The sequence below is a fragment of the Protobothrops mucrosquamatus genome, unplaced genomic scaffold (genome assembly GCF_001527695.2).
Source record: "Protobothrops mucrosquamatus isolate PMUCROS unplaced genomic scaffold, P.Mucros_1.0 scaffold_274, whole genome shotgun sequence".
Classification (NCBI taxonomy): Eukaryota; Metazoa; Chordata; class Lepidosauria; order Squamata; family Viperidae; genus Protobothrops; species Protobothrops mucrosquamatus.
This window is the reverse complement of record NW_015386350.1, coordinates 55,163-79,481: the sequence shown is the minus strand read 5'-3', so window position 1 is coordinate 79,481 and position 24,319 is coordinate 55,163. Positions and strand designations below refer to the sequence as shown.

At 41.1% G+C, this 24,319-nt stretch overlaps 1 protein-coding gene across 1 annotated transcript in view; it reads left to right on the top strand.

Annotated features, from left to right (window-relative positions):
• GXYLT1 (glucoside xylosyltransferase 1) overlaps nt 1–17,742 on the top strand; it is a 33,238-nt gene extending 15,496 nt beyond the window's left edge. Inside the window, exons 2-6 of the mRNA XM_015831685.1 lie at nt 7,214–7,339; nt 12,447–12,698; nt 14,249–14,372; nt 15,816–15,988; nt 17,581–17,742. Coding sequence (XP_015687171.1) covers nt 7,214–7,339; nt 12,447–12,698; nt 14,249–14,372; nt 15,816–15,988; nt 17,581–17,742 — 837 coding nt within the window. The remainder of the gene's footprint in view (nt 1–7,213; nt 7,340–12,446; nt 12,699–14,248; nt 14,373–15,815; nt 15,989–17,580) is intronic.
• The last annotated feature ends 6,577 nt before the right edge of the window (nt 17,743–24,319 follow it).

Here is a 24,319-nt window from a genome sequence, read left to right as displayed (position 1 = left end):
GACTATAATTAAGGCACAGCCCAATCGCCTGGGACCGGTGACGAGGTCCAGAAGCCGGGCGCAGATGATGGATGGCGTATAAAAGAGACTCTCTCATGGACTGGCACGTAACCCTGACGAAGTCGGAAGGAGTCCGACGAAAGCTTGGTGTAGTTTTGTTTTATGTTTTATGTTATTAAACTTTGTATAGTTTGATATATATATATATATATATATATATATATATATATATATATATATATATATATATATATATATATATATATATATATATATATTTGTTAAAACAATGATCACCAAGAGAATACTTAAATAAAATTTAATAAATCAACCTAGCTTTCGTCAAAATACATATGACATCGTCAGGGTTAAAAGGCAAGTAAAAAAGGGGGGGGACTTATATACCGTTATCAAGCGTCCTGTTATCAAGCGTCTGCTTCCGGCTATTAGAGCGCGTCATTGGCCCCAGCTGTTCAGAGTATAACTCAAGCTTACCTCCTTTAATACACATTCTTTTATTACTAACTCGCATTCCCTCACACATCGCTCAATCGGCAGCTTCGGAATTAAGTGGATTCAGGATCAAGGTCTTCCCCCCTCCCCTGTGTGTAACTCCTTCATCGCCCTGCATACAGTTACACCTAGGGGGTGAGGGTGGGGGGTATCTGGATTAACTCCAGTATCCCCCTGAATCACGAGTTCACTTCGATCCTGTCCATTCGTCCCTTGGAGGTGCACTACAGATTCTTCTCCCCACCATGTTGTTCACCTTTCCATCTTCCCTTCCGTGCACCATACCAAGGCATCTGCTGTCCGTTCTGATCACCCTCCTCCCACATATGCTCAAAGCGTTCTTCGCTGCCATCCCATTGGGAGCGCTCCATTGTTTGGTCCGTTGTCGTCGGGCATCACCTTCCTTTACACTCAACTCCTGGTCGTCGCCCTTCTCAGGGCTCCTCTGCCTTGATCGTAACTGTTGTTTAGTGGCCCAACCTCGTGCTGAGTGCACTGGAGAGGGGTGTCTTCTTTCATTTAACCGTGACCGAGTCACCATCGCATGCCTGACGATCCCCTTGAGGGGAGGGGGTGGCTCATCTTCACCATGTTCCTCCAACTCCATCATATCCCATCTACTCTTCGATCGCTCTAGTCCTAGTCTGTTATTCCGCACACCACCTTTCCATTCCGAGGAGGGCTCGCTTTCAACGGGTCGCGGCGAGTCATGTGGGAGCTGTATGTTGGGGTCAATCTGCTGTTGGTCCAACGGTAGTTGTCTTCCTAATAAGTGGGGAGTGCTATCCAAAGATCCGCTAATGCGGTGGATCAGGGAGGGGGGAAAGGGTCTGAGTCACGTCCTTATTCCGGTCATATAGTTCACGATGAAGCTCCCTTTGGGCGTTGGTACAATTACCCGTGCTCCACGTTCTTAGGGCTTGATGTGCCGGACATAAATATATGTGTCGGTTGATGGAATCAACTCCTGAGTACCACGCTTCCTTCAGCAGGCGGCCTCCCTTCGTGGCATCACAGGTCAAGACTTGGGTGTTCTCAAAGTCAAAACGGTGGTTACACTCGGCCATGTGATCCCAAATCTGCGAGTGTTGTTTGCCTCGTCTAATTGCTAATTGATGTTCGTGCAGGCGTGTTTTCAGCCTCTTTGATGTCTCGCCTACATAATTACTCCGGCAATCCATACAATTGATCTTATAGACTACCATTGATCTCTCGGTGGTAGGGAGTTGGTCCTTAGGGCGCATCACTTTTGTCCGTAGAGTCTGATTGGGCTTGTGGGCCACTTTTATATTGTATGGTGCCAGCAACCTGGCCGTGGCCTCAGACACATTGCTGATATACGGTAAGGACACTCGTGTGGCCCGTATCGAGGGTTCTTTGTCCTGCTGTCTATTTTGGGGTTCTGGTACCATACTGTGCCGTTTGATAAATCTAGGGGGATATCCATTCATCCGGCACATACGAAACAGGTGTTTGCTTTCCTCTGCCTTTGACTCAGCCGTGCTGCAGTGTGAGTACACCCGTTTGAACAGGGTCCTGACACAGCTGGCTTTATGGGGGGCCGGATGGTTACTATAATAGTGGAGGATTCGATCCGTATGTGTTGGCTTCCGATAGACCTTGGTATTCAAAGCTCCATCCGTTGAGCGCTGGAGTAAAACATCCAGAAAGGCTATCAAGCCCTGGATCTCCTCCTCCACTGTGAACTTAATGTCCGGGTATATTGAATTCAACACCCCCATAAAACTGGCCTGATGGCACCGTTTGATGACCACAAAGGTGTCATCAACATACCGTGCCCAAAATTTGGGCTGGTAGAGGGTCATGGCCTCCTGTTCTAGTTGTTGGAGAACCGCCTCTGCTACCACGCTAGATATTGGGGAGCCCATAGGTGTGCCCTTTACTTGCTCGTATATGACACCCTGAAAAGTAAAATAGGTTGTCAGGCACAACTCTAGGAGTTGTACTAGATCTTTGGTTTGCAGGGAATCCTGGTGGCTAGCTCTTCCTTGTCTTTCTAGCTGATCTTTCAGGACTTTAACGCTAGATCTTGGGGGATGGAGGTGAAGAGTGAGGTGACGTCAAAAGAGACCATCACCTCATCCTCCTCCACCCTAAGGGTCCTGATCTTCTCCAAGAATTCTTCTGCAGATCTGACCGTGGTGGGGCTGCCATTCATCAAATAGGCGATGCGATCACTAAGCCACTTCGCCAGCCCCGAAATGGGGGTGTCTCTAAATGAGACAATGGGGTGAAGTGGAACACCCTCCTTATGGATCTTTGGCAGCCCATAAAACCTCGGAAGTGCCGAATCATTGGGCCGTATTCTTCTCAGGGTGTCATCATCGAGTTTTTTTGCTCTTTTAAAGCTACCAAGTAGTTTGTTGATTTTGTTCTTTAGGGCCACCATGGGATCTTTTTTAATAATTCTGTAGGCTGTTCTGTCGTTTAATAATTGCAGTGCTTTGGCTACATAATGCACTTTGTCCAACACCACTGTGGCTCTCCCTTTATCAGCAGGGAGTATCACAATGGTACTATCCCTTTTAAGTTGCCCCAGGGCCTCTATCTCATTTCTGATTAATGCCTGATAGTGCCTATGGTGCATAAGTAGCCCAGTGACTTGTTGCCTAACCAGATTAACAGAGTCCTCCCCCATACCCCCGTGGTGCATGGCGGGCTCCAACGCAGCGATAAAATCCAAAGAGTTGGCATCGGCAAGGTTGTGTCCTACATCGCGCTGCAGCAGGGCGAGTTGGGAGCGAGTAAGGTTCTTTGAAGATAAGTTATGGACCAGATTACCCATTCCCTCATTACCTTTTTGGCCTCGTAAGGTGTCTATCTTGCACTGAAGCCGTGCAGTAATTTGTCGGCTAGTTCTCTCCGCCATCAACCGGATGTGATGAGTAAGCATTTGAAAATGTTGTTCCGATAGGTCCCTATTACACTGCTCGCGCAGGTGGTAAGCCCCCGTCTTCAAAACCCCCACTCGTCTGTGTTGATCATTGACGAGTGCCCGTACCATACGACGCTGGAATTGTCGTACCGCTTGTTGGCACTCAGTGGAATTCACGGCTGGTCTTCTCAAAGATTTAGGTGGGAGTTCTTCACGTATACAGGTATGAAGGAAAGTTAGCTTGCAATAGCAGGCTGAGATACGGCATGCAGTCCTTTCCCAGCGCCTTGCCATGAGCAACACTGCTCTAATTATTAAGAATACAAGTAAAAATACGACTCTTGGGAATATCCATTTGTTAAAACAATGATCACCAAGAGAATACTTAAATAAAATTTAATCAACCTAGCTTTTGTCAAAATACATATGACATCGTCAGGGTTAAAAGGCAAGTAAAAAGGGGGGGGGGGACTTATATACCGTTATCAAGCGTCTGCTTCCGGCTATTAGAGCGCGTCATTGGCCCCAGCTGTTCAGAGTATAACTCAAGCTTACCTCCTTTAATACACATTCTTTTATTACTAACTCACATTCCCTCACACATCACTCGATCGGCAGCTTCGGAATTAAGTGGATTCAGGATCAAGGTCTTCCCCCCTCCCCTGTGTGTAACTCCTTCATCACCCTGCATACGGTTACACCTAGGGGGTGGGGGGTATCTGGATTAACTCCAGTATCCCCCTGAATCACGAGTTCACTTCGGTCCTGTCCATTTGTCCCTTGCAGGTGCACTACAGATTCTTCTCCCCCCCCATGTTGTTCACCTTTCCATCTTCCCTCCCGTGCACCATACCAAGGCATCTGCTGTCCGTTCCGATCACCCTCCTCCCACATATGCTCAAAGCGTTCTTCGCTGCCATCCCATTGGGAGCGCTCCATTGTTCGGTCCGTTGTCGTCGGGCATCACCTTCCTTTACACTCAACTCCTGGTCGTCGCCCTTCTCAGGGCTCCTCTGCCTTGATCGTAACTGTTGTTTAGTGGCCTGACCTCGTGCTGAGTGCACCGGAGAGGGGTGTCTTCTTTCATTTAACCGTGACCGAGTCACCATCGCATGCCTGACGATCCCCTTGAGGGGAGGGGGTGGCCCATCTTCACCATGTTCCTCCAATTCCATCATATCCCATCTACTCTTCAATCGCCCTAGTCCTAGTCAACGGGTCGCGGTGAGTCCTGCGGGAGCTGTATGTTGGGGTCAATCTGCTGTTGGTCCAACGGTAGTTGTCTTCCTAATAAGTGGGGAGTGCTATCCAAAGATCCGCTAATGCAGTGGATCAGGGAGGGGGGAAGGCAGGATGGAGCGTGCGCACGCCCGGGGGTGGAGGGACCTGGGCTTCCGGTTTCGTCACGCAGCCGCCATGGACGGCTGGGAGATCTCTCTCCCCCGTTCAGTTTTGCATCGCTAGGGGGCCCTGAAAAGGGCCGAAAATCGCTCTGAAGAGGCGATCAGCAAGGAGGGGGTTTTGCTGGATCGCAGGAGAGCAGCAACGCTTCTGTTAGACCTGGCAATCTCTCCAAACCGGTGGACAAAAGGACCGGCCATAGAAATATGGCTCGTCCCTAGGCTGCTAACAGCCGAAGTCACATTAACATCTGGCAACTTCAAAGCAGCGTGGAATGGATTGGGTGAGATCTACCTCTCTTACATCCTAATTACTTAATTACCTGCATAAGCTGCTAAAGTACTTTCCCCCCTGTGGTGAGGGAAGGGGGATTTTAGCCCTCCCTCCAGAAACAGCAGCTATCAACCACTTGGGAGTCTAAAACGTTGGAAAAATACTGGGATCCTAATTGGAATTCTATTTTTTAAAACTGGTGGATTATAAGACTTGTAACTTTCTACTCTCTATTTTTCTTCTTCTCTGATTTTTACTCTTAACTATTATCGAAGATTTGGGTTCTTTCTCTCCCCCTTAAAATAGAGGGAGAAAAGAAAACTGAAAAGATCTAACTAACTTGAGTTTGCTGGCTAAATTTGAGACTGTAACCTGCTATTCTTTAAGAGAGACTTGTTGATAGCTTTAATTTAGATAAGATATAAAGCAACCTTGAAGCACCATCTGCAAGAAACTCAGCTCAGCTTTTTACTTGGTGGACTTTCTGATTGTAAGCTTTTTGTTTAGTTTAATACACGACAATGGAAGAAGAACAGGAATGAATTTCTCCCACAGAGGAAGTACAGGAACAAATTCTTTATATGTTAAAAGCAATTATCCAAGTATGCTTCGAGTTTGATACTGAAGTTGATTTCTTAGTAGATATGTCTTAAAATATCTCTTCCACTTTGTTGGTTTACGATACTGTCTTCTGAGTCTATGAGTTGTTTATGTTTGTCACCTTTTGTGCCCCTCCTTTGACTATTATCTCTTGTTCCTTTCCTGAAAAGAATATTTGGTCTTCCTTAAACTTCTATTTTTAGAAAAGCAGATGAAAGAGAAGATAAATACTTTGGGACAACTGCATCAAACTGGAAAAATAAAGAGACGACCTGCTAAATCCACTAGTTCTCTTAAGAAAACAGCAACTGAACGCCCTTATCAATATCAAATAAGTGTTTTTTGATGCACCCTGTCAGCCCAAATGAGAGCTAAAAAGCTCAAAATAGCTATTCCATTCTCCCTCAATTCTTTGTTAGCAATCCAAATTTTTAAAAAATATATAAATGATATATATCAAAAGGGTTTTACGGCTCCCAGTGTTTTGTTTTCAGTGGGAAACGGGTCCAAGTGGCTCTTTGACTGTTTTGGGTTGCCTACCCCTGGTATAGATTCTCCTGCTTGAGCGGGGGGCTGCACTAGAAGACCTCCAAAGTCTCTTCCAGCTCTATTCTGTTCTATTCTATTCTATTCTATTCTATTCTATTCTATTCTATTCTATTCTATTCTATTCTATTCTATCCCATCCCATCCCATCCCATCCCATTCCATTCCATTCTATTCTATTCTATTCTTAGCAACAGAAATTATGGTGTTCAATTGTGGTCATGTCAAGGACTACCTTTATCTATAAAATATTCATAACATTTTAACATTTGCACCATGATAGAAGTGTAGTCTTATAAGAAACACATAGCCTCTTAAATTTATATAAAACTCAGAGCCAGTTTGGTGTAGTGGTTAAGATGCTGGTCTAGAAACCAGGAGATTGTGATTTCTGGACTTGCCTTAAATATGAAGAGATCTTTATCCTATGAATTGAATGTGTCTCAATTATCCTCTGATATAACCTGAGTTTGGCAACATTAGTATCCGGCTGAACCATACATTTTTTTTACCTTAAATATACAAATACTAGCTGTCTTGTATGAAATTGAAAAACAGGCAAGGTGCTTTTGATAGAAAATGCATTTGTGATAAGCTGTGAGTTTGGTTATTTGGTATTCCCAATTATTTGCATAAAGAGTTTTTTAAAACACCGTTTTCTAAAACACAAGTTATTTGCATTTAAGATACATTTTATGTTGATTTGTTTCTCTGTTTTTCATGAATTGCAAGTAGTGACTGATCCAAGATATTTTCACCCTCTTTGTAAAATATAATGAGTACCATTTGTTTTAGAAAGGTAGCATATAAATCCAATAAAATAGGGAAGAAATTGTTAGTATTATCTATTCTTTCACAAATCTTAATTTAATTTTATAGGCTTGAAAACATACTGTTTAATAACCAAAATGAGAAATAGAGTTGTTAGAAATTGGTTAATCTTGCTTTTGATACAAAAATACTAAAATATGTTGTTTTTTTCAGCTTGATAATTTGGCACATAATGAAAAATTTAATTATACTCTCTACCCCATCTCATTTCCAAATGAGAATGCAGCAGAATGGAAGAAATTATTCAAGCCCTGTGCTTCTCAAAGACTTTTCCTACCAGTAAGTAGCAATGGTAGTTGTTAAGCAAAATTAATAATTCTAGTCATAAGTGAAAAATAAGTTATTTTATTAAATCTATACATTTAAAGAACTGCCCTGAGTCATTTTTCAGAGTGAGATGGGCAGCATATAAATGTAATAAATAAATATGCTTCCAGAAAAAAGTGAGTTATTTGGTAAGCTATTGCTCTTTGAATGAACATAAAACCTAACCTCTTCAGTTATTTATTTGACATATTATGACAATGAAATAATGTGGAGAACTAGCTCTGCCCTTTCAAAAGTAAGCAGCACTACCAAGTTGAAGTATAATCAGATTGAATATGAAGAGGTAGGTTGAGATTCCTTGTAGGCTGAGATTCCTTGTAGGTTGAGATTCCTGTTTCAGTATTATGTTCCAGTGACTCCACACTAATGATGATTGCTTTGGCTTGGAAGTATTACTGGAATTCTGATTGGTAGGGATGTACCGTCTTGCAGTTTCCTCTCTCATGAATAAATTGATGAAAAAATTAAAGATTCTAATAAGCCAAGGAAAACCAACTTTACTCACCAACCAACAGAAATTTGAAGGAATCACCAGCACAAAGCTTACGTTAAACAAAATAAATCATAGAGTTGGGAAGAGCAATTTAGATTTTCAGTCCAAAATTTTGCCCAATATAGAAATTCAAATTAAAGTATTCTGAGTAGATATTTTGCATTCTGTACATAAGCACATCTAATGAAACGGAACTCACCATTTCTCTTGGTAATTAGCTTCACTATCATACTGCTCTGAATGTTAGGAAGGTTTTTCTAACATTCAGTTGCAACATGCCTTCCCACAACTCATTTTTTCTGTATAATATTCACACTCTCTCAAACAATCTTGCCCATTTTTGTCTGCGTCCTTCCAAATGGAGAGTGCTACCATATCTTCCCCATGTTTTCTGTGTTTAATGCTAAATAATGTGAATTTCTTTAATTTTAGACTGACTTCCTAATTGCTATACAGAATAATATGGGATTTCTATCAGATATTTTGCTAAAAACAACAGCTTTGCCACAATTTAAGGAGGTTATAGGTAGTCCTTAACCTATGACCACAGTTGAACCCAAAATTTCTTTTGCTAAGCAAGACAGTTGTTAGGTGAATTTTGCCCCATTTTATGACCTTTTGTGCCACAGTTGTTAAGTGAATCACTGCAGTTGTTAAATTAGTAACATGATTGTTAAGAGAATCTGGCTCCCTCATTGACTTTGTTTGTCAGAAGGTAAAAAAAGGTGACCACATGACCCCAAGACACTGCAACTGTCATAAATATGAACCAATTGCCAATTTTTGAATTTTGCTCACATGACCATGGGGATACTGCAATGGTTATAAGTGTGAAAACAGTCATAACTTGTTTTAGTGCCGTTGTAACTTTGAATAATCACTAAAAGAATGACTGTAAGTTGAGAACTACCTGTACAAGTTTTAAAAAGGTGGGGTGGAGTAGAATCCGTTATGACTGCTTGATACATCTGTGTTGCCTTTTAGTAATTACTGCATTGTGTACAATGTGCTTACTGATCATGTTGGAATATTCATGAACAGGAAGAGTCATGTGGTAACTCAGTCAGCCAATGTGAAGAAAGTGCTACTGAGTCTGTGCAAAAAGGTATTGAGTTAGGAGCTGGATTTTCCAGTCTCAGTTCTGTCTCTGCATCTCTCTGTAAGAAGTCTTCATTGTGCTATGTTGCTAAGAAGAATGTATGGTATTGTAAATATTTTGATATGTGTAGTAATCAGTGCTCAGTCATTGCAGGGTGCAAATAATGGCTGCTGACACGCAGCAGTTTATTCTTTATATACAGTATTACAAGCAACAGCCCAGCAAGAGCACTTCATTGGTTAATCTCCTTACCAATGCTTAAGGATAGAAAGCAAGAGGCCAGAAAGAGGGAAAAGTGGGCATTGTTGGTGCGAGCTGTTATCAGACAAGCAAGGTCACACAGAGCTACGCACTTTCACATCGCTATGGTTAATGGTTAATTGGTTAATTTAATTTGTATACCGCCCTTCTCCCGTAGGACTCAGGGCGGTTGAGAGCGGGAGATAGATGCGGTTGAGAGCGGGAGATAGATGCAGAGAGGAGGGGCACACGTCAGAAGGGACAGTTTTCCGATCACCACCTTTATCTGTCTCTCACCTCTACAGATATGAATATAAAGACGTTATTTGAATCAGCTAAATGCAGTCAACTGTGAGAGCTTCTGATTTATTTTTTCACCAATAGAGAAATTAAAATTATCTAACAGATCAGCCTTTTTACTTTGATAATATCTGGGTGTGCTGTATCCTTGGGATGTACATGTGATACAGTTCTGCAGTTGCACTGCTTAGAGGCTGTAAGGACCAGGATGGAGAAGAATAAATACAGAGTGGCCTGGTGTTTCGAAGTTATCTGGTTAAAGGGATATTTCATCTCTGGTTCTGAATGGAGTTCTGATCCCTGTACTGAACAGATTCATAATAAGGTTTTCCTAAATTCACAGCTCCTGTTAAAAGAGCAAGTGACAGTTGTGGTCACAAGGACTTTTCATAGTTTCATCTGATGCAGCAATTACCTTTTCTTGAGTGAAAAGTCCTTTTCATGGGCATTTACATTTGGACTATTATAGTGCATTTCATTTAAAACAGTAAGCAATCAAAACTAGTTATTTTATTAAGCCTGGGGGGGAGGATAAAATGAATGAAGATTCATCCTGTATCAGAATATAAAATGAATCAGGGCTTCATGAGCATAAAATGTTTTAATGTACAATATAACATTGATTTGTTTGGTTATTTCTGTCAGACCCCCAAACCCCTCACCTATTCTCTTTTGTCTTCTATTCTTTTGGGGCCTGCCATTCTATTGGAGGAGGGGGTGCATGGGGGGAATATGTTGGTAACTTTCACTTTCCTCTTTCTTTGTCTGGCCTCCTCCCTCTGAGTATGGAATGTTATCCTTATCTAGGACAGGGCTTTTCAACCAGTGGTACGGGTACCACCTGTGGTACATTGGCACCTGGCAGGTGGTATGCGACCATCCTAGAAAAGTGGTAGCTGGGGAGGGGAATGAACTGAACCAGTGGCAGCACCGCACAAGCCTGAGCGAGAGATGACTGGAGCTGCAGGGCTGTCAGGGCTCAGCGGAAGCGCCAGGATCAGCGCCAGGCTCCAGCTGGAGCTCGGCACTGATCCTGGTGCTTCTGCTGAGCCCAGAAGAAGCGCCGATCAGCTGGAAAGCAGCACTGATCCTGGCGCTTCTGCTGAGCCCAGAAGAAGCGCCGATCAGCTGGAATGTTGCGGCATCTTCAGGGTCTTGTGATTTACATTCAGATGCTTGGCAACTGATTCATATTTATGACGGTCACAGTGTCCCAGGGTCATGTGAAGTGACCAAAACCTGCTGCAACTACCCAGCAGACGGGGGGAATAAAAACCAAACACTCCCCCACCCCACCCCCACTGCCAATCCTCAACAGAAATGCTCACAACAATGAAAACCTCGGACAGGAGGAAGAGTGCGGCCGGGTGGGCAGGCATGTGCCTTGCTCGGCTGTGCTTGGGGGGGGGCACTTTTTTCAGTGCCATTGTAACTTCGAACAGTCACTAAGTGGACTGTTGTAAATCGAGGACTACCTGTACTTTATCACTTTTTTCCTTTTTTGGGGTAGGGATCATCAAGTTTTTGACACCTTGCTAGGCGACTGGTGGTACTCGGATGTTGCCATATCCTAAAAGTGGTACAATGGGTGAAAAGGTTGAAAAGCCCTGATCTAGGAGACAGTTGCAAGGAAACGAAAGCTGGAGAAGACCTTGAGATGCGAGCCTACCGTACCAGTCAGCCGGCCATCAAGCCACCTGTGGATTGGCTGGAGTTCAAACGGACATTATGACTTTGGTGGGAGGGGGCATATTGCTTGCTTTAATTATATCATTTCACATGGGCTTTTCTTCAGATCTTGCCTTACATTCCCTGCTATCACTACTCCCTAATAAAAGTTCCTTTTGAGACATACCTGTTTCAAGAGTTCTGCTTTCTTGGGTGATTAGTTGAAGTGAGTCCTGACAAAATTTCTTTGTTGTTTTAATCCTGTTTATTTAGATAGTATTGTAAGCTGCTCAAAGTCAGTTAATGATTGGAATGGGTTTAAATCCAATAAAATGGATAGACAGACGTAAAAATACAGTTTATGAACTATTCTAGAATGTTCTCAGATATCACTATAACACTGAAAATTCTGTGGTTCTTGCATTTTTTTCATCCTATTTGAATATGGGAGCAACCTTTGCCCACTGGCAATTAGTTCGCAGGCTTTCTCAAACATAATTTGTAAAAGTTCAGCTAGATAATTAGCAAGTTCCTTTAATACCATCTCATGCAATTCTTCTGGCTTTTTGAAATTAAGCTCATTTACAGTAAATGTATATTCCCTGATCTATATTTCTGTCAGTTCATCCTCCTCTTTACAGTTTATTATTATTATTGTTGTTATTTTGCCATCTTCACTTAGCAGCTAATTTGTTTTTTTTCCCTTCTATCTTTTGTGAAGAATTTATTGTTTTTAATATACTTCATCAACTTCAGCGGCCTTAGCCCACCTTAGTCTATTCTTTTGGGCTTCTTCCTATATAGATACTACCTTGGAGACAGTCCTATTTTGCCATGTCTTATCAACCTAGAATTCATGCCTAGGACTATAATTTTTATTCTTTTTTATTGGAACATTCAGATAAACACAGTTTAGGCTTTTTTGAGCCTTATATTGAATGAAAAAGATTAAGCAACTTTTTTATAAGTGTGCTCTAACAGCTTCCAGTATTAAAAGCAGGAAAACACTTCAAAAATAAATTGAATGCTAATGTAACAGCTTATTTTAAAAAATTAAATTCAGCCTGTAGGGAATCATCTCATAGTTAATGTGCTTTTATTCTTCAGTTCATCAGAATAAAAAATAGATAATTTAAAAAAGAGATGTTTAAATGCCTACTTTTGTAGTTCAATAATCATAAATAAATCCTTTACAATAGCTATTGAATAAAATGTCACAGTTTGATGTTAATTTTGTTTCATATTTTTTTCTTTTACAGTTAATCCTCAGTAATGTGGATTCTCTACTGTATGTTGACACAGACATCTTGCTCTTAAGACCTGTTGATGATATCTGGTCTTTCCTGAAAAAATTCAACTCTACTCAGATTGCTGCTATGGCACCAGAGCATGAAGAACCTCGTATTGGGTGGTATAATCGCTTTGCTAGGCACCCATATTATGGAAAAACTGGAATCAATTCTGGAGTAATGTTAATGAACATGACCCGCATTAGAAGAAAATATTTCAAGGTAGGGTGCTTTGGTTCTTTTTCATTTTAGGTACTGTTCTGTAAATTAAAACAGCATGTTTTTTAGTATTATCACAATGGATTCTAATTAATCCTATATAAACATCATATACCCTTGATTCTCAATTAATGTTTTTTTTAATGAAATACTTTTTGTCATTTATTTTTTCATTTTTCTTCTGCTTCCTACCTACTCAGATTACCTCCCATCGGCCGGTACGCTCCCACAGAGTGGGTCTCCTCAGGGTGCCGTCAGCCAGACAGTGCCGGCTGGCGACCTCCAGGGGGAGGGCCTTCTCGGTGGGAGCTCCCACCCTCTGGAACGAACTACCCCCAGAGATCCGGGTGATCCCGGATCTCCCCTCCTTCCGCCGCGCCCTAAAGACATGGCTCTNACAAGCGGGATTGGCCTAGGGGAATTTTTAGTGGGGTTTTAAGAGTAATTTTAATTGACATAGGCCACAGTAAATATTTCTTTTTAATTAGGTTTTAAACTGGGTATTTTTATTGTTGTATCTGTTTTATAAGGCTGTCAGCCGCCCTGAGTCCGTAAGGAGAAGGGCGGGATACAAATTAAATAAATAAATAAATAAATAAATAAATAAATAAATCTTGAAACTTCATGTTAAACTCACTCAGTAATTTGTACTATGAGTATGGATGCAATCTAACCAGAAGGTGGTGCCAATAGACTATTGACCTAAAGCTATAGAATGATTATAAACACACTGCATTTAAGATTATGTTTATGTACAGTCTTTTTAAGACATTTGTTTCATTCTCACAATCTGTCCAAAATGTCCTCTGTAAGGACAATGTTCATAAGTGATAAACTCATGAAATAATTCATTCCAATGTAAAAAAGTGTAGTCTAGTTTTTTTTACTTTTTATATAAACTCCAAATCGGTGCAGAAATACAACATCTACTACCCTTTCCAATTTTTAATTTTAGAATGTTTGAACTGAAAATATGACTTTCAGGTGCCTTCTAGCATGCTTTTGGATTCCATATGTAATTTGTAAAATTCTAAAATTAAAAATTGGAAAGGGTAGATTTTATTAAAGAAAGAAAAAGCAATAGGAAAAGCCAGGTTTTAACCTTGTATTTGAAAATTGAAACTATTCTTTAGACTCATGTGTGCTATTTTCAAATTTAGGTATTTTAGGTTAGCTGAACATTATTTTGTTTAGTAATGTTTTGTGCATTGTTAGACAACACTAAAATACATAAATCTCTGTTTTTGCATATACTTTCTTACTCATTTTTGGAAAGTACTTTATATTGAGCCTTGTGTATATTTCTTGTTTTTGTAGAAGTTTGTAGTTTAATCTGGTAGAATCTAAACTGAATATGCTTTTGGGTTTTATTTTTTTTAATAAATATTTAATAATTAAAAAACATTGCCTATTTAATTCAGAAAGACTTATTACCATGACATAATACTATGTAAAAATGAGGCATTGTATGATAAAGATTAAAGAAGCATATATTTTATCATAAGTAGGATCTACATCCTCTTACTTCTAATTCTGGTATTTTGATTTTGAAGAATGATATGACATCAGTACAATTACGTTGGGAAGATATTCTCATGCCGCTGCTGAAAAAATACAAGTTGAATATAACATGGGGAGATCAGGATCTTTTGAACATTATGTTTTTTCATAATCCTGGTAAGTTACTTTTAAAAATGCAATTTTAATTCTGAATCTTAAAATGATATTGCTATTTGTGTTATACAAATGTACTCTGTTTTAAAGTGCTCCCATGCTAATCATATACAGTCATACCTCGGCACTTGACTGCTTCAAAACTTGTCAAATTCGGTATTCAACGCATTTTGAAGCAGAAATCTTGTCCTGGTGCTCGTCTTTCTCCTGATAGTTGACATGCAAGGAAGAACTTGCTTGTGTTGGCTGCCTCATAACTCGCTATTTCTTCTGGCCGAAATAGCAGGTCACATAGTAAGTCACATGATTTTCTCAGTACCCATCAGTTTTAGTATTTGGCGCATCTTCCAGAACAAATTAATGATGAGGACTGAGGTACCACTGTATTGGTTTGACTAAACTACCGTATCAGTTGAATTTTGATTGTCCACAAGGCCCATATTTTAAACTTTTATAAAAGTTGTAACAGTGATTGGGTAACTGCATTGTTAGGGGAAGGCAGGCCACTACATTAATAAAAGTATAATTGGGATTATACTTTTCAAATCCAAATAATTGGGAATAGTTCTGATACACCTCACCTTGTTACTGTGTTGAGTTTAGACAAACAGACAAGTAAAAAGAGCAAGAAGAATGGTTAGGGGATTAGACAGTTAAGTCCTATAAAAACCTCAAGGAGGCAGGGTGTTTTTTGCTTTAAAAGAAAATGGCTGACACAAGGAAATAAAGCTCTCTTCAAGCCCATTACGTTTTCTTTAATATCCTATAGTGCCAGACACAGAATAATGGTATTAAGTTGGAGGAAGACATTTCAGTTCAGTGTTAGGGAATTTTTTGTAATGGTAACACATTTCAACAGTTGAACCAGTTATCAAATGAGGGTGTAAGTTTCACTTTGTTGTATGTATTCAGGTATAGTCTGGACAGCAATCTGTTAGACATACTTTAATTTTGATTTTTCCATTGAATAAGGGCTTGGACTTTATAGTCTAAGTCAGTGGTAGTGAACCTATGGCACAGGTGCCAGAGGCGGCACTCAGAACCTTGCCTCCCCCCGCGACCCCCTCCTCACCAGCAGCCCCCCTGAGGAGAGTCGCCCCCGAGTGTGGCCCACGTGGAGCAGCACAGCCAAGGACATGGCAGCCAGGCAGCGTAGACAAGACTCTGCCCTCACGCCCGATCATGCACAGTTGATGCTGCAGGGCACGGCAGAGGGCGTGGCTGCCATGGCGCTGCTGGGCTGCCATGGCGATCTGCGGCGGGCCCTGGAGGCGGTGAGTGGCCCTGCGGGCAGGCAGGGTGGGGGCGGGGGAGGGGGTGGAGCAGGGGCGGGGCCAGTTTTTGGGCACTCGGTCTTTAAAAAGTTTGCCATCACTGGCCTAAGTCCTTCAATGAACAGTCTGCCTCGAAACATTATAATGGAGGATTTTTTGTTGTTCACTATAGAAAGCCTTTTTGTTTTTCCTTGCCAATGGAACTATCGGCCCGACCATTGTATTTATGGGAGCAATTGCCAGGAGGCAGAAAAGGAAGGAATATTCATTCTTCATGGAAATAGAGGAGTTTACCATGATGATAAGCAGCCAACATTTCGTGCTGTTTATGATGCAATTAAAAATGTAAGTAAACATTTTAATCTGAACTTTTAAAATTAAAAATAATTCTGAGAAGTCTACCTCAAGCCTTCCAATAAATCTATTACCATCAGTTATACAATAATTTTTATTTATTTTATTTTTAAAAATAAATAAAGACATTGAAAGTGCGCATTCCAGAATCTGTTCTGAAATATTCAAGAATAAAATAGACTTTGAAAGAAGTAAAGCTTTGGCCTATACAGAAGGGCCAAAGTGACATAATCACAATATTGATTTCAGTGAGACACTGAAAAACTTGATAGTATTAAGCTTTTTAATTTTAAATTCATCAAGACCTGGTGAGATAGATTATTTTGACTCAGGAGCCCAATACTATGCTTAAGAAATTCCATGCAATATGTTGCTTCTAATTTTCTTATTTTATTTTGTACCTTTTTAATATTATAGATCAGGGGTCTTCAAACTTTGCCCTTTTATGACTTGTGGACTTCAATTCCCAGAATTCCTCAGCCAGGCATGCTGGCTGAGGAATTCTGGGAGTTGAAGTCCACAAGTCATAAAAGGGCAAAGTTTGAAGACCCCTGTTATAGATGCTTAGCATAACTATTCAGTTTTCCAGTTCTGCAAAATAAGATTTCTAATAAACTATCAGTCTTTCAGTATATTCACTGAAGAGCTATAAATGCAGCAATATTGCTTATTTTAATGTTCATCCTATCTTATATATAATCTTCAAAAATCAATAGTATATTTTAATGGTGCTTTGTGGCATGTTACCATATAGGTATAAAAATGAAAAAAGTACTATTGGGGGCCTTAGAATCCATTACACCAAAAGAAAATGTGGTCTCATAAAAATATAATTTCTAAATTCCCTTGAGTAATACCAATTAAGAGAAGAAAACTGTTGGCTTTATTTATGATCAGATTTTGTTTATGCAAAACAATTGCATAAACATAAGTTATGCAGAACAATTCCAGCAAATTAGCAGTTATTTTATTTGTAATTATGTGTTTGCATATATTACTTCATTTATAACATATTAAACAAACCTGTAACTGAAGAGTATAAAACCCTTTACTTCAGGTTTGCATTATATACTGTCTGTGTGTGTTTATAATTCAGTTTAATGAAAGTACCCTTTCTTTAATGATTCTATAGATTGCTATTTCTATGCTATTTCTACTCAATATATTATATATTAATATATCACTTGAATACCCTGGGGGAAGTTATATATATTTCAGACTAAAATCACTTTATCAGAACAATATGCTCTACAAAAATTAATGCATTAATTTAAGTGCTGGTATGATTTTTATGTATCTTGGGTGAATATTTGTGGTTTGTACATGTTTTTAAATTTCATTTAAAATGATAGTAACAGGACATTATGAATTATTAGATGATATTGCTGCCTTGCCTGATGAGGATTAAGAATATTAAAAATAGGGGCAGGTTTTTTACTGGACCTAGATTATTTTACTTAGAAAAACATATTTATAAAACGCAGTATAACAGTAGTTTCAGAACTACATCAGAAAACCTGGCATTGTTGGAATGGCATTGGCAAATCTGGCTTATCAATACAATGTTTCTAATACTTTTCCAGTATTCATTTGAAGACGACCTTCTACATGCATTGCTTCTACCTCTTGAACAGGAATTACAAAAGACACAACATACATACTGTGGAAGAATATACAAAGTGTTCATAAAACAACTCACAAAAAGTATAAGGGACCTTAGTATCAGAAGAACTAAGGAAAGGTGATTATTGCAAGCTCTGCTCTCCAGACTTTCATATTGAACAGACCATTGTAGGAGAATATTTGATGCTCGAAGGTCATTTCTAAAGAAATGGTATGCTCTAATATGCTGTTATTTGAAGTCTGCATTATCTTCCATTGAGAACAAAATGAAGATAGTGATCATCTTAGGCAACTACAAGTTGAGGGTTGGGAATAATGATAGAACATGACTTATGAAACCACACATGTATCATACATGAGCAGTCCCCAACCTTTCCACCTTGGTAGCCTGGTGCAGAAGGGGAAGTATGAGTGGCAGGCACACACACATGGGCACAGTTCCATTGGTGTGAGCGACAGGCATTCAGGCCTTCCACTCGTGCAAATGGAGCTTCGTGCACAAGCGGAGGGCAATTGAGCAGAGGGCGCTTGTGCTTACATGTGAAGCTCCACTTGCATGAGCAGAGAATGCTCATGCGCAAGGCTCCATTCATGCAAATGGAGCTTTGTGCTTGAGTGCAAGGGCCTACCGCTTGCACAAGTGCAGTTTTGCCTGCGCTTGTCTGCCACTTGTATGAGTGCTGCTTCGCACAGCCCAGTTTCGAATAGGCCATGATCAGTAGTAGGCCACAGCCCAGGGGTTGGGGACCCCTGTCTAACATAGTTGCATCTGACATTAGGCTACAAGTTCAAAAAGGCTAGGATTTGCATAGTGATGTTAACAGTGGATGGGGGGGATTGGTTATTATATTTTGTACCAGATTTTTATGGTTTTATCTTGAATTATTCTTTATAAAACTTTTCTTAGTAGGAATTTTTGAAGTTGAATTAGTACACATTACTGCAGTGAATTAGAGATATATTTGTATTCAGGTTTATTATTCATTCAGTTGCTGAAAAGAACCATAAATATGAAGGCATTTATGTTTTAGGAATGGCAAAATATATTGTCATCGCTAATCTCAATTTTACTAAACTGTGAATGAAGGAATAATTAAGTCAGCACTGTCTTCACTTTAAAAGTGTAAGACTACATTGTTTACAAAGCTCACAAGTTACTTTGTTTCAAAGAAATATGTGATAATTGACAATCTATATGTGCCTTTGTTTTTATGTCTTATATTTTAGATTTGACAATCATGTTTTACATATATTTAATTGTAAACTGCACATGACAAATAGAATATTCACTCTATGCAAGATTACTTAATGGAAATAAATTTAAGATTTTCAGTATTTTTATTATATATTGCTATAAATAATTCATTAATCTGATATTCTATAACAGTTCTGAATTGTAATTTTTCTCAATTCCAGCCAGCATGGCCATACTGGAGAACATCGGGTACTAATATGCAACAACATACAACTAAGGAACTTCATGGCAGAATAAAAAGTTTGGGATGGTCATGTTCAATAGATCTTCATATATTTCCTCTATATTTCAATAATGGACCATTAAATTAAAGTGAATTGTTATGTCATGAATGTGTTTTCAAATTTCCCACAGTTCTGAGCACATTTTGCTATGTATCATAGAGAACAAAAAGCCTAAAGTATCTTAGATGCAAAAAACATCCTATCATAATAAAGTGGCAAAACGTGGCTGGATTTTTATATTTACCTGAGGTTCAATTTGATATACATAACTCTCAATACAACTTTGATGATTGATTTGGTTATTAAAGGAGGAAAAATCACTGCAAAATATGAGCTTATGAACTATTATCTTAGAATTCTTACAGTTCATTAAAATCTACTTACATCCTAGCCTTATTTAGGCATTATGATATTTAGAGTGCTTAACACTGAACTCCCCATTGTAACTCACATAGGTCTAAGATGTCAGTTTCTGGACATGCTAACTTTTCTTTCCTGTAATGGAAAGTGTGTAGTGTCTGCATGGAAACCACATAATGGGCAGTCTGGATACTTTACCAGTGGGTAATAGTGGAATACTAAATAAAGTATTAGAACTGAACTTCATTTTACATTTTCTAGCATACTTTGGTATTTATTGTAAATTAGGCAACAAGTTTTAAAACGTTTGGCCAGAATGTATATTTTAAAAAAATCTCTAATTTCATAGGAACGAAATTAGCTATCAAAAATAATGTTCTAAAATAGCAATTACTAGCAAGTGTTGAATTGCATATTTTTTATTATAATAGTTGAAATATGCATGTACAAAATGTTGAAAATATGTGAAAGATTTATAAAAAGTGGATGGAACTTTGTTAGAAGCCTTAGCAGTTTAATTGCAATCTTTTTGAACTTCTGGAAATTTGGAATCCAAAGCTATAATGCATTCTTTATTGTCCTTATTTCATTTGGTAGCCCATAACACCAAAGAAAAACCAAATATCTATCGTGTTTCCCCAAAAGTAAGACCCAGTCTTACTTTCTTTTGGGCTCTGAAGTAAGCACTAGGATTTACTTTCGGGGAGGGCTTACTTTTTGCCACTACTACGGCAGTAGGCCGCGAGCACGTGGGGGTGGGGTGGGGCCTTTGCATGGGGTGGAGAAGCAATGCGGCGATGAGAGCATGGTGGAGGACCAGGTACGGTACCGGGGCGGGTGGGAGGGCAGAGCGCATGCCCTTCCTATGCCAGGCCAGCCCCTGCAGCCCCGGGGCAGCCGTGTTGGGTGGCAGGCAGGATGCTGAGATGGGGGCTGCCAGGCCAACCAAACTGGCAGGTGGAGCGCCATAGGCTTGGGGAGGGAGGGTGATGAAGTGGGTAGGCAGGCCATTGGCGAGCACAATGCAGCTCAACTGAAAGTGGCCACGGAACAAGTGGGGCAGGTTTTCCCCCTCACCTGCCCATTCTCTTCTCTGTTAGAAAAGAGAACTTCACAGCTCTGCCTACAGAGCCACCAAAACAGCAGATGAAGCTACGGAGGCTTGGGGGAGGGAGGGTGGTGAAGCGGGCAGGCATCCTGCCATTCGCACCCATGCCAGCTGTCCCTTCTCCGTGGAACCGGAGAGCTTGGTACAACAACGCCCAGATGCCCTCGCTCCCCCCAGGAATTGCATTTCTTTGCTTACTTGACTCCCAGCACCATGCCGTTTCTCCTTCGCAATTCGCTGCCATCGCGTGCAGGGAAACAAAAGGTTTTTTTGGGAAAAAAAGGTCAATCAATCAATTCCAACTTCTCGCAAAAAAAAAAAAAGATCTCACAAAATTGGAATTGATTGATTGAATTTTTCCCAAAAAATCCTTTTGTTTCCCTGCATGCGGCGGCGGATGGCAAAGGAGAAATGGCATGGGGCTGGGAGTCAGGCAAGCAAAGAAATGCAATTCCTGGGGGGAGCAAGGACATCTGGGCGTTGTTGTACCAAGCTCTCCGACTCCACGGAGAAGGGGCAGCCGGCATGGGTGCTAATGGCAGGATGCCCGCCTGCTTCACCACCCTTCCTCCTTGAGTCTCTAGCGCTCCCCCTGCCATCAGGTGAGGGGGGAGGATCCTCCAGGCCTCATCGCAGCAGCATTGGGCGCGATGCGTGACGTGGCAAATGGCCACATCACATTGAAACTGGCCGTTTGCCGCCTCACATGTTGCATCCAATGCTGCCATGAGGCCGCAGAACAAGCCGGGCGGCGGTAAGGAACCAGTATAATGGCATATGGGTCAGAAGGGGGGAGGATCCTCCAGGCCTCATCGCAGCAGCATTGGGCGCGATACGTGAGGTGCAAATGGCTGTATCACATCGAAACTGGCCATTTGCCGCCTCACGTGTTGCACCTAATGCCCCTGCCATGAGGCCGCCGAACAACCCGGGCAGCAATAAGGAACCGGTATACCGGTACTGTAGGTCAGATTCCCCCCCCCATCGGCTTCGCCTCATCACAGAGGCATTGGCAGATCCCCCCTTTACCTTGTGTCTATGATGAAACCAGACAGAATCGGCGGGAGGCCGTCCATGCAGGCCCTTAAATAGGGCTTACTTTCGGGGGGAGGGCTTATATTAGGCCCACCCCCGAAAATCAGCTGGAGCTTACTTTTGGGGACGGGTTTACTTTTGGCAAAACATGGTAGAAACAGCATAGTATATTGCTATTAACAGATAGTCCTGGTTTACCAACTGCCTCATTAGTGATCGTTTGCAGTTATGAGGTGACAAAATAGTAACGTTATAACCAAGCCTCGCATTTATGGTCTTTACAAGTCTGGAAAGCTAAAGTAAGATTGAATCCATAGCTCGGTCCTCAGCTGCAGAGGTCTTGCAGAACTGAGCTATGGATTCAATCCATAGCTCGGTTCTCAGCTGCACAGGCCTTCCGGAAAGGCCTGTGACTGAGAAATGCAGGCCTGGCTGGAGAAGATGCCACAGAAGAAGTGGGCCAGCAAGGAGAGGACTGATTGCAAGGTAAGTGGGTGTGGGGTGCATGGGGCAGCTCCACACCCCCATCCCCACCCTAGCTTGATTTTTAAGTGTGTTCCTCGCCCCAAAAGTAGGGCTTATTTTTTGGGTAGGGCTTATATTAGGCCCACTCCAAAAAATCAAGCTAAGCCTTATTTTCGGGGTAGGCCTTACTTTTGGGGAAACACAGTACTTATCACAGTTGCAGTGTCCTGGGCTCATGCTTTTGCAATCTTTTGACAAGCAAAGTCAATGGGAAAGCCAGATTCACTTAATGATCGTGTTATTAACTTAACTGCAGTGGTTCACTTAACGATGGCAGTAAGGATCATAAAATTGGGCAGAATTCACTTGATAACGGTCTTGCTTAACAACAGAAATGTTGGGCTCAGTTGTGGTTGTAAGTCAAGGACTACCTGTATATGCACTCTTCACTGGAGTTTATTACAGCAGCACCTTTTAAAAAATTAGCACATTTTTGTGAGGTATAAATGTGTGCTGGCCAAAATCAAACTTATCTTTCAATGGATCTCCTTTAAAGGAGTTAAGGTACATTCAGTCAAGTAACCAAAATACCATATTGTTAATTTTTGTCACTACATTCTCAAATCAGAAATAAGTAACCTATATCCCTGCATCTTTCCTTGCATGTTAGGGATGCTTTCAGATTCTATTTCTGAAATCCTGATTGTCAAGGGATCCATTGTACATGATGTACTATTTAGAACAAGTCCAACAATCCCATTTTTTAAATTAAGCCACATTATAGTTGAAAATTTTCCAAAACAGCACTCAATAAAATGAAATAACAGAACAAATTAAAATAATCAAATGCAAGGTTATGTAATTATTTATTAATATTGAACTTTAAAAATTATTTTTGTGTACAACTGACATAATAGAAAACTGATGAATGAAAACATATTTTATTTTTATACATTTCTTCCTAATGTAATACTGAACATGTCACTGGTAAAATAACAGTTTTTAAATGTATTGATATTGGTGAACCATATTTTTAACCTTTATTTATAACTGATTTAACTGAGATGAAAGTTCCATTTTCTACACATAATCTAAATTTTTATTAGCTGAGCAAATTACTACAATGGTTTGATTTGCCTAATTTGATACATTGATACATTATCTATTGTAAACTGACTTTTTTCCATTTCTAGGCTACAGTACACTGATTTGTTTCTTAGAAGTGCTAATGCTTTTTACTGTGTCATCTCCTGCAGCTTTAAACATTTCACTGGAGATTTTATCTGTGTCTGGTGCTTTGCTATTTGACTGCTGGCCAATTGTCTGTCTCATCTTCTAATGCAGACATGTCAAACAAAAGGCCCAGGGGCCAGATGTGGCCCGCGAAGTGGTTTCATGTGGCCCGCGAAGCCATCCTGGAAACAGTGAGGGAACGGCCCCTGCTGCCTTGGCCCTGGCCCAGGCTGGCCAGGAACCAATGTACAATTTTGTGGTGGCCATCTATGCTGAAATGTATTCAGTCTTAGCTCCACAAGGCTGTCTGGAAACAGCGAGGAACCAGCCCCTGCTGCGTCGGCCCTGCCCCCTGGGTGCATGCTGGGGAGGTGTCACTCTTTGTGAGGAATGAAGAAATGCATCATCGCCTGGAAATGGCCAGCAAATGGCCCTCACCTACTTCACATATCCAGTTTGATGGGCTCTGGGGGAGGGGTTTCAGCAGGCAGTGGGTCGCTCTCCTCACAGCGCCGAGAGGCTGAGCTGGGCGGCGCAAATCCAAAAAGAAGCATGAGGCCACCCAGCTCCCAGCCTGCCCTGTTTCGGCAGGCAGCGGGGCGCTCTCCTCACAGCGCCAAGAGTTGAGCCAGGTGGCGCGAATCTGATGAGAAGTGCAAAGCTGCCTAGTCCCCAGCCTGCCCAGTTTCAACAGGCAGCAAGGTGCAAAGCTGGTGAGCTTCACACCTCCCGGCTCAACCTCTCGGCACTGTAAGGAGAGCGTCCCGCTGCCTGCCAAGACCAGACAGGCTGAGGGCTGGGCGGCATCACGCTTCTTTTCAGATTCGCGCTGCCTGGCTCAGCCTCTCGGCACTGTGAGGAGAGCGCCTCGCTGCCTGCCGAAACCGGGCAGGCCGGGGGCTGGGCAGCATTGCACATGTAATGTTGACTCTCATGCTGCTCATGGCATCCCCTCCCCCAGTGCCCACCAAATCAGATATGTGAAGTAGGTGAGGGCTATGTGCTGGCCACTTCCAGGC